Genomic DNA, 14936 nt, shown 5'->3' with positions numbered 1-14936 from the left:
GATTAAATAAAATCTCCGATCTTCCAAGTTCACTTTCTGCTTTCAATGTCGCGGGTATTTTTTAGGCAATCTAAAGAAAGTTAGAAGCCATGGAGGAAATCGGGTCAACAGATTGACCTTCAAGATCGCTGATTTATTGAACTGTAATTCAATTTCATTTCCCAGCCACATGCGGAACTTTTACTTCCATCGGCAATCAACAAGTCAACATCCATCCGTCTTTTATGTGTATTTTTAGTAAAAGATTATTTTTCCATCCGTCGAAAAAAAAATTTTTTTTTTTTTTTAACATTCAGCGCCTGACGGTAACAATTGGCGGTCGAAAATGCAGAAATCGCTCTGCTCGTTATTTTTAAATTTCTCCAGAAAAAGCGCAGTGATGATAAGAATTATTCTTTTGAAGATACAAGATTAGATATGATTATTGTAATTTTATGAAAGATTAATTTTAATTTATTTGTCGAATGATTTATGCCCGATTTGAAAATCAAAGTCATGAAAACAAATAATGTTTATGTAACAGAAAGCGAGTGGGGAAGAAACTCTCACTCGAGCAACTCACCGCGGGTCTGTTGGTGTCCAACCTGAGAGCAAGTAGCTTTAAATCAAACAAAACTTCCATTAATTTCAATTTTTCTGAGTGAAAATTAAAATATTTTCAAGTGAAAATGGAAGAATATTTGAGCGTGCCGGAAGACAGCCCAACTTACGATTTTTGGAATCTTTCTTGCGACCAAAATATCATTTCACCCTCATCAGAGTACCTAGAACGTAAGTCTTTGAATTTAATGGAATATTTATTGATAATTACTTGAGATTGATCAATTACTGATAATTCAAAAGAATATTTCTTTAAAAATAATGATGCCTAGTGTAACGTGTATCAACGCTTGCTCAGTGAAAGTTTCACTCTCTCGGCGATTACGTGTCAAAACCTGTGGCCCATTATCATTATGCTTTCCGTAGCACGGTTCCCAGAAAAATAAACTGAAAGGATTGCCATCATTATCACCCGCCAGCTGGTGGAGATTTTTAAGGATGGGTGTTTTTTGCAGGACTGGGAGCATTTGGCACTGTGTTCATCAGCATCGGGTCGATCCTGACAATGGCGACCATCTCATTAGCGTTACACGCCTCCTACCGAGTCTTTCTTCAGACAGAGACCTGGACCTACAAGAAGAACAGCTTTGTGATATTGTGGCTTTATCCGATCACCAGCTTCTGCAGTCTTCTTGCTCTTTCATTGCCAAGGTAACTTTCAATTTACTTTCGCTGAAAATTGTTTGTTGCTTTTTGCTTTTAACGATCCTTGTTCGTTGCAAGATTATTATTATTATCTATATTATTAAGAGAATAAGCAAAATTTATATATTTAATTAAGAAATGACCTTGTATCTTATGAACTATTGACATTTTTATAGATATAAACTTATCCCGATGTTACACTCATCGAGACCTTTCATTTAAATACCCACATCAATTTTTAATATATTTATATATATATATATATATATATATATATATATATATATATATATATATATATATATATATATATATATATATATATATATATATATATATATATATATATATATATGTATATATGAAAAATATATGAAAAATTGATGTGGGTACTCAAATGAAAGCTCTTGATGAGTGTAACATCAGGATGAGCTTATATCTTTATAAATGTCAATATTTAAAAAATTACAGTGCAATTTAACAAAAGTTATTATTTAATAAAGCAAATTTTTATTGACTTATAGTTCACAACTCACGGCAGTCACATAGTGACTGCAAGGTTGTTAGTTATTATTTTTTTCTGGTAAATAAATAAATGAATAATAAGGGAAGAAAAAAAAAAAAAAAAAAAAAAGGGACATAAATATTTATGAAAATATATATTGGTTAAGACTTTCAGCGACGGCAATTATCTCAGATTAAGATTGGTGTCCGATGTCAGGTTTCAAATGAATAGACGATCGTTTAATTTAGAAAAGATCTTTGTGGATGTAGAGCGACTAAAGGACCATCAGTTTTAATGAACGAGACATTTGAGCAACGGCTGTAGATGAAATGACAAAAAAATTAAAAAGAAAAAAAAATAGTATGAGATTATTCGAGTTAGAGGCTAATGATCTCGTTTCTCGTGCCGATATCTCAGGAAGGTCGGCTTTTAATTTCGGGACGATTAGATAACGTCGTGTTGATCCTTGCTGAGAGATGAGAGAACGCTCCGAGATCGTAGATATATATTTGTCTATCAGCTGCTAACGTTGGATTAATATTAATCTACGGTTTTTGTTGTCGCTCTTCATTTGTCATTCTGGTTTTTTGAGTTTTTTGGGCGGAGGGAATTAAATTACTCATTTTCAAGATGGTTTTTTTGGAATTAGAAAGATAAAAGACAATTTTGGAGAAAAAAAACTCGGTGGAGGAAAAGTTGTTGGTGAAGAAATTGGAAAACAATAAATTATGGATGAACAATAACTGATTTCTAGAAATGATATACATTATTATTGTGAAAGTTTACTTGCAATATAATTTAAATACATTATTTTATTTAAATTACTTTCATTATTATTATTATCATTACTATATTGAAAATAAATCTCAAAACTTGATTAAAGTTTGATTTTTTAAAGAATTTTGATAAACAATACTTAAAAAAAATTTTTTTCTCACCCAATTTAAGGAAAAAATTTTTCTAAGACCCTTCGTAAAATTTTTGGGAAATTAAAAATGTTTTACGCATCGCTAAAAGATAAAATTTTCTCAATTTTCCAAAAAATTATCCTTTAAAAATTTTTTCTCTCACTTAAATGAAAAAAAAAATTTTTTTTTAAGGCTCTTATCAAAATTTATTTAAAATTAAAGATTTTTTATCTTTTTAAATTCAAAAAATTTGGAATTTTACCATAATTATCACAATTATAAAATTAAAAAAAAAAATATGTATAAGCAATTTTAAACTTTCATTCCTGCAAACTCCAAATCAAACCTTATCCAATAAATTGCCAACCTCCCTAATAATTATCCTCAATTATAAACTCGCACAAACCCGTGGCTCGTCTCCCTAATTGTATTTATGATGATAATGTCACCAAAAATAAATAAACAAAAGATCTGTATCTTCTTAACTCGAAATGTAGCTTCGAATAAAGCGTTACAGTGTCTTTATTCCCGAAATTAACAGCTCAAGAAGTACGTGTATGTAATTGTAGTGTCTCTATTACTCGAAACCGGTTCGGCGTAAAAAATGTCAGCCTGTATGTGCCCTGTTAGACGGGGTTACCTCCTTGAAACTACTTCATTATGTGTAAGCAGATCGAATCTCGATCTCGATCTCCGGCATCTGTAGAGTTTTTGCCGAACAACTAACAATTCCCCCAAAAATAATCGATCTCAAGCCTTTAATGCTGAGTTTTTGTCCGAGATCGGTATCTCGCTAAATATAAAGGACAGCCTGGAAATTTAGTGGCTGTTGCGACAGAATGTGACAAACATACAAACTTAACAATAACTAAAAATTTCAGGACTCAATTACTCATGGAAGCAGTCACCCAGATGGCGCTGACGATATCCTTCTACCGAGTGTACTTGCTGATCACCGAAGTCGGGCTCAGGAAGGTCTCGGACCCGGCTATGATCCTCAAAGTCGGGCCTTGCTGCTGCTGGCCCTGTCTGCCCTTTCCCAGTCTCCAGTTCAACAACGCCAATTTGTCCTGGCTGAGGATTATCGTCCTCCAGTTCCCCATTGTCCAGGTTCGGTTACTCTACAACACATTTACATAATAAGATGCATTATCAAGGATTAACATATATGCTAATAAGAAATCGCTCGGATGCTTTTAGGGAATGATATACATTATTTTTTTGATAATGCACCTTGAGGACCCCGTTGTTTATACCTCGTACAATGTTTTCTTCCAACCACTCTGTGTTGCCAGTATTCTTATGGCTCTCTATGGGATTAACATTGTTGCGATTAGTCTCAAACAGTTGAACCCAGGTGAGAAAAATTTTAAATACGACAATTTTAACGGTTCACGATACTGCAATTTAGTTTTTATTTTTTAAATAAATTTTGGTCTTAAAATTCATAAAAAATGCAAAAGTCTCCTTAATTTAATAAAAAAATTTTTTAATTAATATTAAAGTTTTTTTTCGAATTAATAATTATTTAAAAGTATTATTAATAAAGTATAATGTAAAATTGGATAGATTTTTGGGCTATAAGCGCAGAAAATTTTATTTTCGTTATTTATATAAGAAAAAAAAATGTATTTTATACAATTGTGTGTTAAAATATAAATTTTCAGAAGGGATAATACTAATCAAAAAAATTATTTATAAAAAAGCGGAAATTCTTTAAATTTTTACGCTCTAAATTTATAAAAGTTATAGAAGATACATCAACAAGAAAATTGTAGAAAAAATAAAATTGTTTACTTAAAGTAGAAAATTTGTAATAATACCAACAAAAACGAATCTAAAAATGACCGTTAGTGTGTTTTGAAATGAGACTGCAATTTAAAAACTTTTAAAATCAAACAACCCAAAAATTACATTGCATTCCAAACAAATTTGGGTATTGACACAGGTGTAATAATTCCTTGCTTGTTTTAATTCTCCCGTAAGAACAACAATGACAATTAAAATAAGGTTTTACGTTTGTTTTCAGAAGGGAAGCTGCAGTTGAAGGCGCTGGTTACGCAGCTAGTCCTTTTTTTCTCAAAACTCCAGGCTACTGTTATTAAATTTCTTCCGGCAACTGGACTGTTCCCCTGCAACCCGCCGATCACTCCGCAGATGTATGCAAACTGTAAGTTAAAAACTCCTTTATTTATAATAACAATAATATTTAATGAAGATATCTAAATAAATTCGCTTCTATGAAGAATGAGCAGTGAGAGCCCGACGACAGACGAACAAAGGCCGAGATTAATATTTTTGTAGCAATTTTTAGTAAAAAAAAAAAAAAAAAAGATGCCGCGATGACGGAGACCGTGATCCGGGTTAATCGGTAGGGTTAAGGCTACACAAAAGCTTGGGATCGGTGATCTCGAGGCTCATGTTACCTTCTCAATTTCAGTTACCTACAACGCGCTGATGCTAATCGAGATGTTGCTTCTTGGGTACGTCGCAGCCTTCGTCTACAGAGAGGACGTCAGCGCCGCTAAATCAACGACTGTTGACGAGCCAACCCTACAAACAATTACCACAATCAATCTTAGCAGCCAGATCAACAAGCGCCCGATCAATGTTAATCAGAATTGCAACCAGCGAGCATAAAAAAAATTTTTTTTCCTGAGAAAAAAATTTTATTGGTTTAAATAAACCTTTTTTTTTTTTTTTTTTATGTTAGAACAAGATAAGCAAAGACACGTGGCTCACATTTTTGTGATACGGTTCGTATTAATTTAACGTGTACTTTGGGTCTTGTCCTTTTCTTTATGCGTCGTGTCGCGTACCTGGTATCTGGTATGTGGATGTAGATGTAATATTATATATGTACATAACAGTTTATTCTGACTCTGAACCGATTCGAGGACAGATATGTCGAGGTGAAGATCCGTTGACATTTATTCTTTTTTGTGTCACGGTAGTTTTTTTTTTTTTTAATTTATTCTAAGGTTAAATTCTGGAATTTTAGGCTACTGTTTTATTATTTTAAATTAAAAAAATAATCAGAGTTGTAAATGATAAATTAAATTTTATATAGCATGTAATTTTTTTTTAGAAATATTTTATAAAAAGAATTTTAAATATTTCAAACAATTTAAAAATTAAATATTGAAAAAATAATTAAAATTCTTTAAATAGTTTTAGCTAGTAAAAAAATAAAATTTTTCAATTTTTTTCCAAGTACCTGAACTGTAAAACTAATAATTAAACCCATTACTCATTACAAATAATTCGTAACTTTAATTCTGTCCAAAGAATAGAGTTCTGCGTTAACGTTGACACAACTGTTCTTTAAAATCAAGTACAAAAGTTAAATTATTATAAATAACAAATATAAATGAATTGTATATTGTTAAGTCGGGTATTGTTGTATTTTATACAATAAAATAAAATAAAATAAATTTGTTGGTTTACGTGTTGGCTTTTCAGCGTAGGCATTAATGTTTTAAATATGGTGATGAGGGGGAGGCATGTGTGAAATCTCGAATCACGGTGAGTGAAGAGTCCTATCCTTCCTATCGTACACCAAACATAATATATAATAATATAACATCCAAGACGACCACGTGCCAGGCACTTGGTAAGTGTAAACAGACATCGGAATGCATTATCGTGACGGCCGCTGACGAATCACACATGCTTCTTCTATTCCTCTTCTGTTTGACGGCTGATAGGCTCGCTGCCCATTTCAAAAATAAAAAACAAATTTCGGGCTTGTATTTACTCAGCCAGAGAAAATAAATTGTAATAACAGCACAATTGTTAGCTTAAAAATCGAATTTTTATGGAAATTTATCCATTGGTTTTACAATTTGTGGTATTTTTTTCAGTATGACCTCCATAACTCCTTTAATATTGAAGGGAGCTCATTTGTCAAATGATTTGAAGGGGCTAGCTTCAATCAGAACCAAAATCGGTTGGTTAGTTTCAAAATGGCGGGTATTAACAATTTTTGAAATTAATTATTGATTATTAATTTTTGCCGATAGTTGGCAAATATTTATATTTAATAAGTAGTAGAAGATTCTTAATTGTTTAATAATAATTATAAATAATTTAAATAGAAAAAGCCAGATTTAATTTTTTTTTCATTTCTTTAAAGGCAATTAATTATTCGTCAAGTAATTATCGGTCACTTTGTCCTGTTTAAAAAACACTTATTTCTTTTTTTATCCCAAAAATTTCTATATTTAGGAAATTTTGATACAAGTAAAAGCCCGAGTTAAATTTATCGAGCGCATTGAGCCTCTGAAAAGGAAAAAAGGGATCGATAAATAAAAAACACACATAATATGCCCAAAGGTAAAAAAGTTATTCCGTTGAGGTGCATTCATCATACACATTAGACCGGGGCTTTCTCAATTCTCATTCGCGTTTATATATTATATTTTATTGAATTATATTATACATAATGTATAATACTGTATATAAAGTATAAAGTATAATATATAATACTTTATCCGGGAGCAGCTCTAGTGGCATCTGTGTGATCCGGTAGTGATTCATGGCCCCGTATTCCGATAGAGGCTTTCAAATTCAAAGGGACCCTCCCTCTACTTTATACTCTTCTGGCGCTGAATGGACCGATCTACGTCAAATCCACCGTACATATACCTACACATACCTACACACAACATCCTCGCCTGTAAATACACAAGGGAATTATTTGGTTCGCATCCAGCGTACAGTGTTGATTTTTTGACTTAGCGTATCGTGAAAAGCTCCCGCCAGCACTGCAACAAGATTTGGCTTACGTCATTCGCTCCTTTGTGTATTATCGTCATCCAGATCGCGTTATTACGACGTTTAGTCTTTTCTTTTTTCCAGGGAGTTTTATTCTAAATTCAAAGACTCTCTTATCAACCAAAAACTTTCCTTGATGTTGCTCTTTAATTCATTTAACACAATGCGAAAAGAAGATTCAATTTTTGTAAAAAGTTTTCTGATCAATTTTGACCTATTTTTATTTTTTTTTTCTCCAAAATTTAAGTTCAAATCTTTAATTTTTGAGCAAAAATTTTAAAAATAAATTTTCACTTCAAAAATAAAATTTTAAAAACATAATAATAATATCAAAATTTTAAATACATATTTCCACCAAAAACTCACGACCCTCAAATGATCTACCTGCCCAAAAAAAGGCGCCTTGTTAGTAATTATTTATTTGTTTCAATATACAAGAGTTGTTTCCGTTGGTTTATAAATAAACCCGAATTATTTATGAGCAACATCGAGACAATCCGACATAAAACCCTAGATCTTCTGTCACGACGATCTCGCCGGATAGATTGAGTCCTGATTCCCGATTAAATACCTGAAAACCACAGAACTAACCAAGATAAAAAATAAAAAATAAAAAATAAAAAATAAAATAATGATAGAAGTAAATAGGAGATGATATCCCGTGATATCGCAACATTTACTCAGAATTTAAAATTTTATTCTCCATAGCTCCAGTGGACAGGATAGGAGTCCAGTTGATGACGGACCTTTCAGAAATGTGACGCTCCTAAGATTTATCTTCAAGCACTAACAATAGTTATGGCTCTACTTTTCTGCTTCCCATTCTTCCTTTTTATTTTTTATTTGTGTTTTTTTTCTTCTATTTGTATTCCCGGGTCTTGTATTTTATTCTTCTCCTTCTTCTTCTTCTTCTTCTTCTTCTTCTTCTTCTTATTATTATTATTATTATTATTATTATTATTATTATTATTATTATTATTATTATTATCTTTATTATTATTCCTCAGTCAGGTCGAGTCTTCGGAATATATTCTACCTGCTGGAGAGTCCAGGTAAAGTTAAGCCCCAATCTGGCGATCACAATTCAAATTCTTAGACCAGACGTAAAACTTTAATTTTAAATTATTACAATACATGTTTGGTAAAATAAATTTCTATAGTTAAATATATTTTCACGGACAATTAAACAAACGCAATGACCCTTCCAGGACAACAAAGGGTTACTCATCAAGGGTTCCTTCATATTCAGAGGCTCAAGGAAACTTAAACGATTATATTTTGTATTTTTATTCCACTCGGAAAAAATATAAAAAATGATACAAAAAAAATTTTTTCAGCTGAGATATTTATTTGAAACATTATATATAATATAAAATAATAGAAGAATAAGAACGGCGGGTCTTTGAAGGCCAGTTCACGGTTTAATTGAATTTTCCGAATGAAAGCTCCGTGGGATTATAACTCCGGAAGAATAAAAAACTAAATTACCTTTTTTCCGAACGAGCTAACTCGACTCCGGCTAGGTTCTTCTACAAAGTAGTTCATAATCCCTCTGTAATTATTAACCACTGGGTAATTAACAGTCAACAAATTACAGCCCCTACGAGCCACCTCTGCGACACGGATCGTGGTTTGTAGTTAATGATCTTACGATGATATTTTATTTTTCCCTTTGAGATAGATTTTAAATCTCACGGACAATTAGAAGCCAAAATTAGGATTTTAGTGGTGGAAAAAAATTTTTTTTTGGTTTTTAAGTTTCTATTTCATGGTTTAGTTGTTTTGTTCAAGCGCTTCGTCAATTAATAATTTTTTCCTTTGATTTTTAGCGATTTTTTGAAGAAATTCTGGTCAAAAAAATTTTTAATTAATTTTTATTAATAAAAAATAAATACAATTATTTATAATTAAAAAAAAAAAAAAAAAATTAAATATTTTTAAATTAAGAGCTAGAAAAGTTAAAAACAAAATTTTAAACTTGATAAATGATAAAAAAAAATCCAGGTACATTTTAAAATTAATAGGACAGTAAAAAATCAATCATTTAAACGGAAAAAAATCCCAGGAGATCAAAATGTTCTTTAATTAAGCGAGCCTATGAATGGAATAAATTAATTTTTGATCTTAAACTGATATAAAGTCCCTTCCATCAGAAAACTAGTGAGAAATTTATTTAAGAAAATGATTTTATCATTTTTAGTTTGAAATTCTGCGAAAATAAAATATATTTATATTTTTTTCAGGTAAAAATGAGGCTTTGGTTTCCTTTATCCCGACGACAAGTTCCTCAAAGCGATTCTAGCCTCAAAATAATATATATCTGACAATAACAGACGCCAGGCGTATTATCAACTCGTTTTGTTGTCGGGCTCGGAAATAAGAAACTAAACCGAACTTTTAGATTTAACAAAACCCGAATAATATTCTCTAAGATGAAGGAGATCTGGTGGTTAATGCCTTATGCTTGATGCCCGACGTCTGTTTAATTTTTCTCTCCATTGTCCGCATTGTTTGCATGGTCTGACAAAAACAAGAAACAAGTGTTGGCTTTACACGCGAGCCCGAGGACCAAAACGCATCCTCTATCTCCTGCGTAATTATTCATCGCATTAGAGATTGGGTGATTATCGCGGAATTTATAATCAAACTCATTTACGTTAATAATTACGTTTCAATTAACCGGCGAATAGAGAAATCGTTGAGGATCCAAAATCAGCCACCACTAAGGTGTTTCTTAAGATCTCGCCGACTGTTGATTGCCTTAATGGTCCCTGACACACTTTACTTAACTTTGATTATTCGATAGTCGATATTCGGGCCGGTTTGTGTCACCTTAAACCCCTCCAGGTTTGTTTTATTTAATAAAATTCAATCTTCTTCTTTATTTTCGCGGCTTTTAATTTCATTCAAAATTTTTAAACTTTTTTTTTTCAATTATTTAATCGTTTAAAATCCTTTTAATTGTCAAAATTAATTATTGACATTTTTATAAATTATTAAATCATTAAATTAAATGATAATTTATTTTTAATTGTTAATTATTTAAATAATGGTCAATTATTAATTTTTTAGGATATAAATCAATCATTTAAGTTTAATATGTATAGTTATAGATCGTTAATCATTAATTTATAATTTTAAATTATGAATTAATAATTAATTGGAGCCATAATTTAATATCAAAACATAAAATTCTATTTAAAAAAAAAAAAAAAAAAAAATAACACCCCAGAATTTTTAAAATAAATAAATAACTCATTAAAGATAATATTGAACGATAGTGTTACGTAGCACTTAAATTTCTTGACCAGCTGACTAATGCCCTGAAGGACTAATGCCTAAAATTTAGCGATGACGCCTAACCGATTGAGAAGTGAAATAAAAAGGGAGAAGAGAATCTCTTGCGGCCATCTGGTAGCCATAGACCCGACAAATAAACTAAAAAGACTGCTCTGTTATGTGGAAAAGCTTTTCCTGATGCAAATCCCTGACATATGGTGGACGAGGATGCTGCGAAGATACTAAAACAGAAATTATCTCCCCCAGCTGGGCTCCGTTTTTTCGTTAAGGAATATCAACTCCGAGTCTATTAAAACTCAAAACCCGACACTTGGATATTAGATAAAAAAATTAGTTTGGGTGTTGGAGATGTTCTAATTCACACTTTTATCCGAAAACCCGAAGATTTTCACGCCGAAGAAAAAATATCTCGGTGATTTATTTCGGTACAATCGACCTCGACCCTCTGCTCTAAGAAAAATAACTATTATACTCTAGAGTTCTAAATTATAGTTTTTCGTTTTGTAATAAATTATTTCAAAAATTAATAAGGTCTGTGAATTTTTATCTTTTTGTCCAAAATTTTCGTTGTCAACTTTCTTAAATAATTGGAAGATTAATTAGAATTTTGTGGGACAAATTAAAATTTTTAAATTAAAAACTTTGTCGAGAAAAATTTGAAATATTTCCAAACGGTAAACTTGGTGAATGGTTTTTTGTGTCAAAAATTAAAACTCGATGACTTTCGTTCCTTTGAATGCCCAAATTTCCATAAATTCCTGAGTTACTTTTTTTGTATTTATTTTTAAATTTATATGAAAAACCTTTAAAATGTAAAGAGACGGCGCCAGATCGTTAAGTGAGTGACGAAGGGTTATAAAAAGTTCTGCTTCAACACTTGTGTCCTCCAGGGAAATATGTAAATCCCAAATGAATTTAGAAAACCGAATAATTATTCAAATTTACGCATTAATTATTCTGTCAAAATTTTTTTAAAGAAGTTTTGCTGAAATTAACAATTTAATTTTTTCCATGCATCCAAAGTTTTTTTTTTTTTATTTTTAAAATTCTTAAGAATTGTCAAAAATAATTTTAAAATTCCAAATTTCATAAAAAAAAATTCAAAAATAAAAAAATTTAATTTCCCTTATTTAGATTTAAGAATAAAATAAACCCAAAAAAAATTTTTATTTTCTAATTTTTGAACTAAAAAATTTTTCTATTAAAAAATTTAATAAACTACTCAGAATTTTTCCAAAATAACATCTCAATTTTTTCGGTAACAATTTTTTCTCTAACAAATCGATCCTCAACTCTCTATTCCTCTTTTACCACATTAGACTCGCCCATAATTTTTTCAGCGCTTAATTACGGTACCTGAGTACCCACCGGAAGGGTCAAAAAATAATTTATATAATTGTGCAATCGCGGATGATGATAATGCCAGTTGGAAGGATAATAACGATAATTACCCCCCAAAAATTGATCCATTAGCGATGATTTTGCTACATCGACTAGTTAGCGTGTGTTACCGTAATATAAACCGTGCGATTTATAAGTGAGATTAATCCGGACGAGAATGGACCCCGGAGATGATATTGAATCAGTTTGGTGGATCTTTTGCGCACACAGAAGATGTATCGATACATGTCAAGCTTAGTTAACATTACTTTTACTTTTTCGGGTTTTATCCTTATTTTTATATCAACTATATATACCAACTCATTGTAACTAACTAACATAATATAAGAATACAGCAGAGTCGTATTGTGCGACCATATGGTTGCCGAGGATCATTATTTGGCTCCTCAGCTCAGTGGGAGGAGTGCCGAGCTAAATAACGAGAAGAAAGGAAGAAGGATAGACCAAGAGCCACCACTAATACCGAGGATCGACCCTAAATATTTAAGTAAAGGGAGTAAACTCGCCGGGCACGAAATTACCCGAAAATTGGCCAGGTCTTGGACCCTGGCCCTCGGAACTTATTTTGTTAATTTCATAATTCGATATTTTTAATTTGAATTTCAATTCCGCGGTCAATTCATGCTCAGGTTATCTCTGTTGTCTTTTATATACCATATAAAATATGCTAAATGCCGGAGGATCGCCCAAGGCTGCTATTATTTACCCATTATTTTAGTTACTCGAGAGGGTAATGATCCAGCCCGAAAGGAGCTGACTTTTTCTCCTATTCCCGGCTAATGGAACACTCTCAGATCACTCTAGGAATTTTGGGCAAAGTACGCTACGGTTATTTATTAACTCCGTTCAGCAAAAAAAAAATTTTTTTCGAAAATAATCTATATTTTTAAGAGAATAAGAAAAATCGGTATTTTATATAAATTATTTTTTATTGTTAAAAAAAAAAAAAAAAAATTGTAAAATAAAAAAATAACAGCGGAAATATTTTAAAAATCAAAGAAAAAACGTAAAATCATAAACATGTTCGGAATGTTTGGAACAATCGAAGAGAAAGTTGAGAAAAACTAAACTAAAACCCGAATTGTCAATGTCGGGCTGTGTTTTCTCTTTTCAGTTGTCTGTTTATTGTCGGAGGACCGACCGCAAGGAGTCATCTAAATGAGAGAGTTTAGCACGAGGGAGGTCCGCCACCGAAACCAAAGGCGGTCCAAATAAAAGACCAAATTTGATTTACTGCTAAGAGCAAGAGAACTTCGGACATATCGGTAATGCGGAGGTTCACCGCAACTTCCTGCTGCTCCTTCCGACAGAGTCCTCGGTACTCGACCGCACGCAAAGAAATACAATAATAAAATTAACCAAACGGAGATAAAAGCAAGAAGGACCTCTTTGAATTAAAAGAACCTCGAGGACAAAGATTGTCAGACCGCATCCCAATCGCCCCACTAAATTACATCCACCTCCCAATTTTCACCAGGCTTTCGTCGTAGATGCTGCCGCCAGGAATTTACATGCGAGTGAGCGAATAAAAGTAATGCCGCGCTGACAGGGTTAAGAACGTGAAGAATTTATGGAGTGATAAATAAGTTCTACAGTTAACGCCTTGAGATTGTCGGGGGTGGTGAATCTATCAACATTTAGAGCTTACTTTTCTTATAAAACTTTTTAATTTATTAAATGAAATAAAAATTTTAATTTTAAATTAACAAAAAATGTTCAAAAATTCTAACTTGTATTTAATTAATAAATTTCAAACATTGTTTAAGCCAAAAAAAATTATTTTGAAGAAATTTATTATTTCAAATCAAATAAAAAAATTTTTGTAAATAAATTTTTAAAAATAATTTTTTTTTTTATTAATTTTTATAAAATAAATTTATAAAGAGTAATAAAAATATTTTTAAAAATTAGCACTAACCAAAAATAAAGTAATGTAATGGTATGCAAAAAAAAAAAAAAAATGATTATTAATTTTGATGGTAGAGTCTGACTAATCGGGCGCTGAGCTGGCACAAATCCTAATTGATCCTGGAGAAACTTCTGGGCAGTGGTCCGTGAAACCTAATAACTTGCCAGGACATTCTCAATTCCCCAAATCGAAGATCGAATAATTCGACGATGAACTCAGGCCATAAATTTGGTAAATTTGTCGGGTCCATTGTATTGAGTAACAACCGACTACCGAAAGCTTCACATCTTGTCCATGTTAGCAGTGACTATTTTTCAAATACAACACACAAAGTCGCAGTGTCACAGTGTCACAGTTTTTCAGTGTCTAGTTACCACCTGCCCTTTGTGCCCTCAGTTTCTCCAGCGTCTTTAGTGTCACCCATCAAAGGGCACAATGGAAATTTGTCTCGATTTATTTGACGCGAAAACTAGACGTGAATAGAAAATCCCGCGGCTAAAAATTCTGGCTCTCTTTATATTTACTCTCTCCAGCGTGTGAGTATATGAGGCCATACGTATAATAGTAATAATAATAGAAAGAAGGAAGAAGAATAAAAAAAATAAGAAACATTTATAATAATAAGAAGCAAACTGGAATTGAAATTTTCTGCTTTGTTACACCGCCCAGGGATTTTAAAGAATTTATTTTATTTCATGATGGATCCCGTGCTGTCGCTTTATTCCGTTCACACTTCGCGTGACCTGACAGAGTTGAGGTGTGAGTTCTATGTCTGTGGATAATCCGAGGCTCTATTTGGGAAACTAAATCACACAAACACACACTAAAAAAACTAATTTTATAATTTATATTATTATTATAATTACCAGTATTTTTGTAATGTTTGACATTT

General features: G+C 31.6%; 1 protein-coding gene across 1 annotated transcript; it reads left to right on the top strand.

The window, feature by feature from the left end:
* Positions 1-600: 600 nt before the first annotated feature.
* LOC141536297 (organic solute transporter alpha-like protein) lies at positions 601-6047 on the top strand. Its single transcript, XM_074256729.1, has 6 exons — positions 601-771; positions 1056-1251; positions 3540-3768; positions 3859-4015; positions 4688-4828; positions 5099-6047. The coding sequence occupies exons 1-6, from the start codon at positions 669-671 to the stop codon at positions 5296-5298; spliced, it is 1026 nt and encodes a 341-aa protein (XP_074112830.1). The 5' UTR covers positions 601-668; the 3' UTR covers positions 5299-6047.
* The last annotated feature ends 8889 nt before the right edge of the window (positions 6048-14936 follow it).

This window comes from Cotesia typhae, unplaced genomic scaffold (genome assembly GCF_013202065.1).
Source record: "Cotesia typhae breed Kobodo isofemale line unplaced genomic scaffold, CoteBio_Ctyphae scaffold_152, whole genome shotgun sequence".
NCBI lineage: Eukaryota > Metazoa > Arthropoda > Insecta > Hymenoptera > Braconidae > Cotesia > Cotesia typhae.
Note: the sequence above shows the minus strand (reverse complement) of the source record. Positions and strands in the feature narration are given on the sequence as shown.

What these genes read in the sequence shown, in the direction of transcription:
- LOC141536297 (XM_074256729.1), top strand. Translation starts at nt 669, where the DNA reads ATGGAAGAATATTTGAGCGTGCCGGAAGACAGCCCAACTTACGATTTT. An exon ending in CTCATCAGAGTACCTAGAAC is followed by an intron (nt 772 to 1,055) that starts GTAAGTCTTTGA and finishes TGTTTTTTGCAG; the next exon opens with GACTGGGAGCATTTGGCACT. An exon ending in TCTCAAACAGTTGAACCCAG is followed by an intron (nt 4,016 to 4,687) that starts GTGAGAAAAATT and finishes GTTTGTTTTCAG; the next exon opens with AAGGGAAGCTGCAGTTGAAG.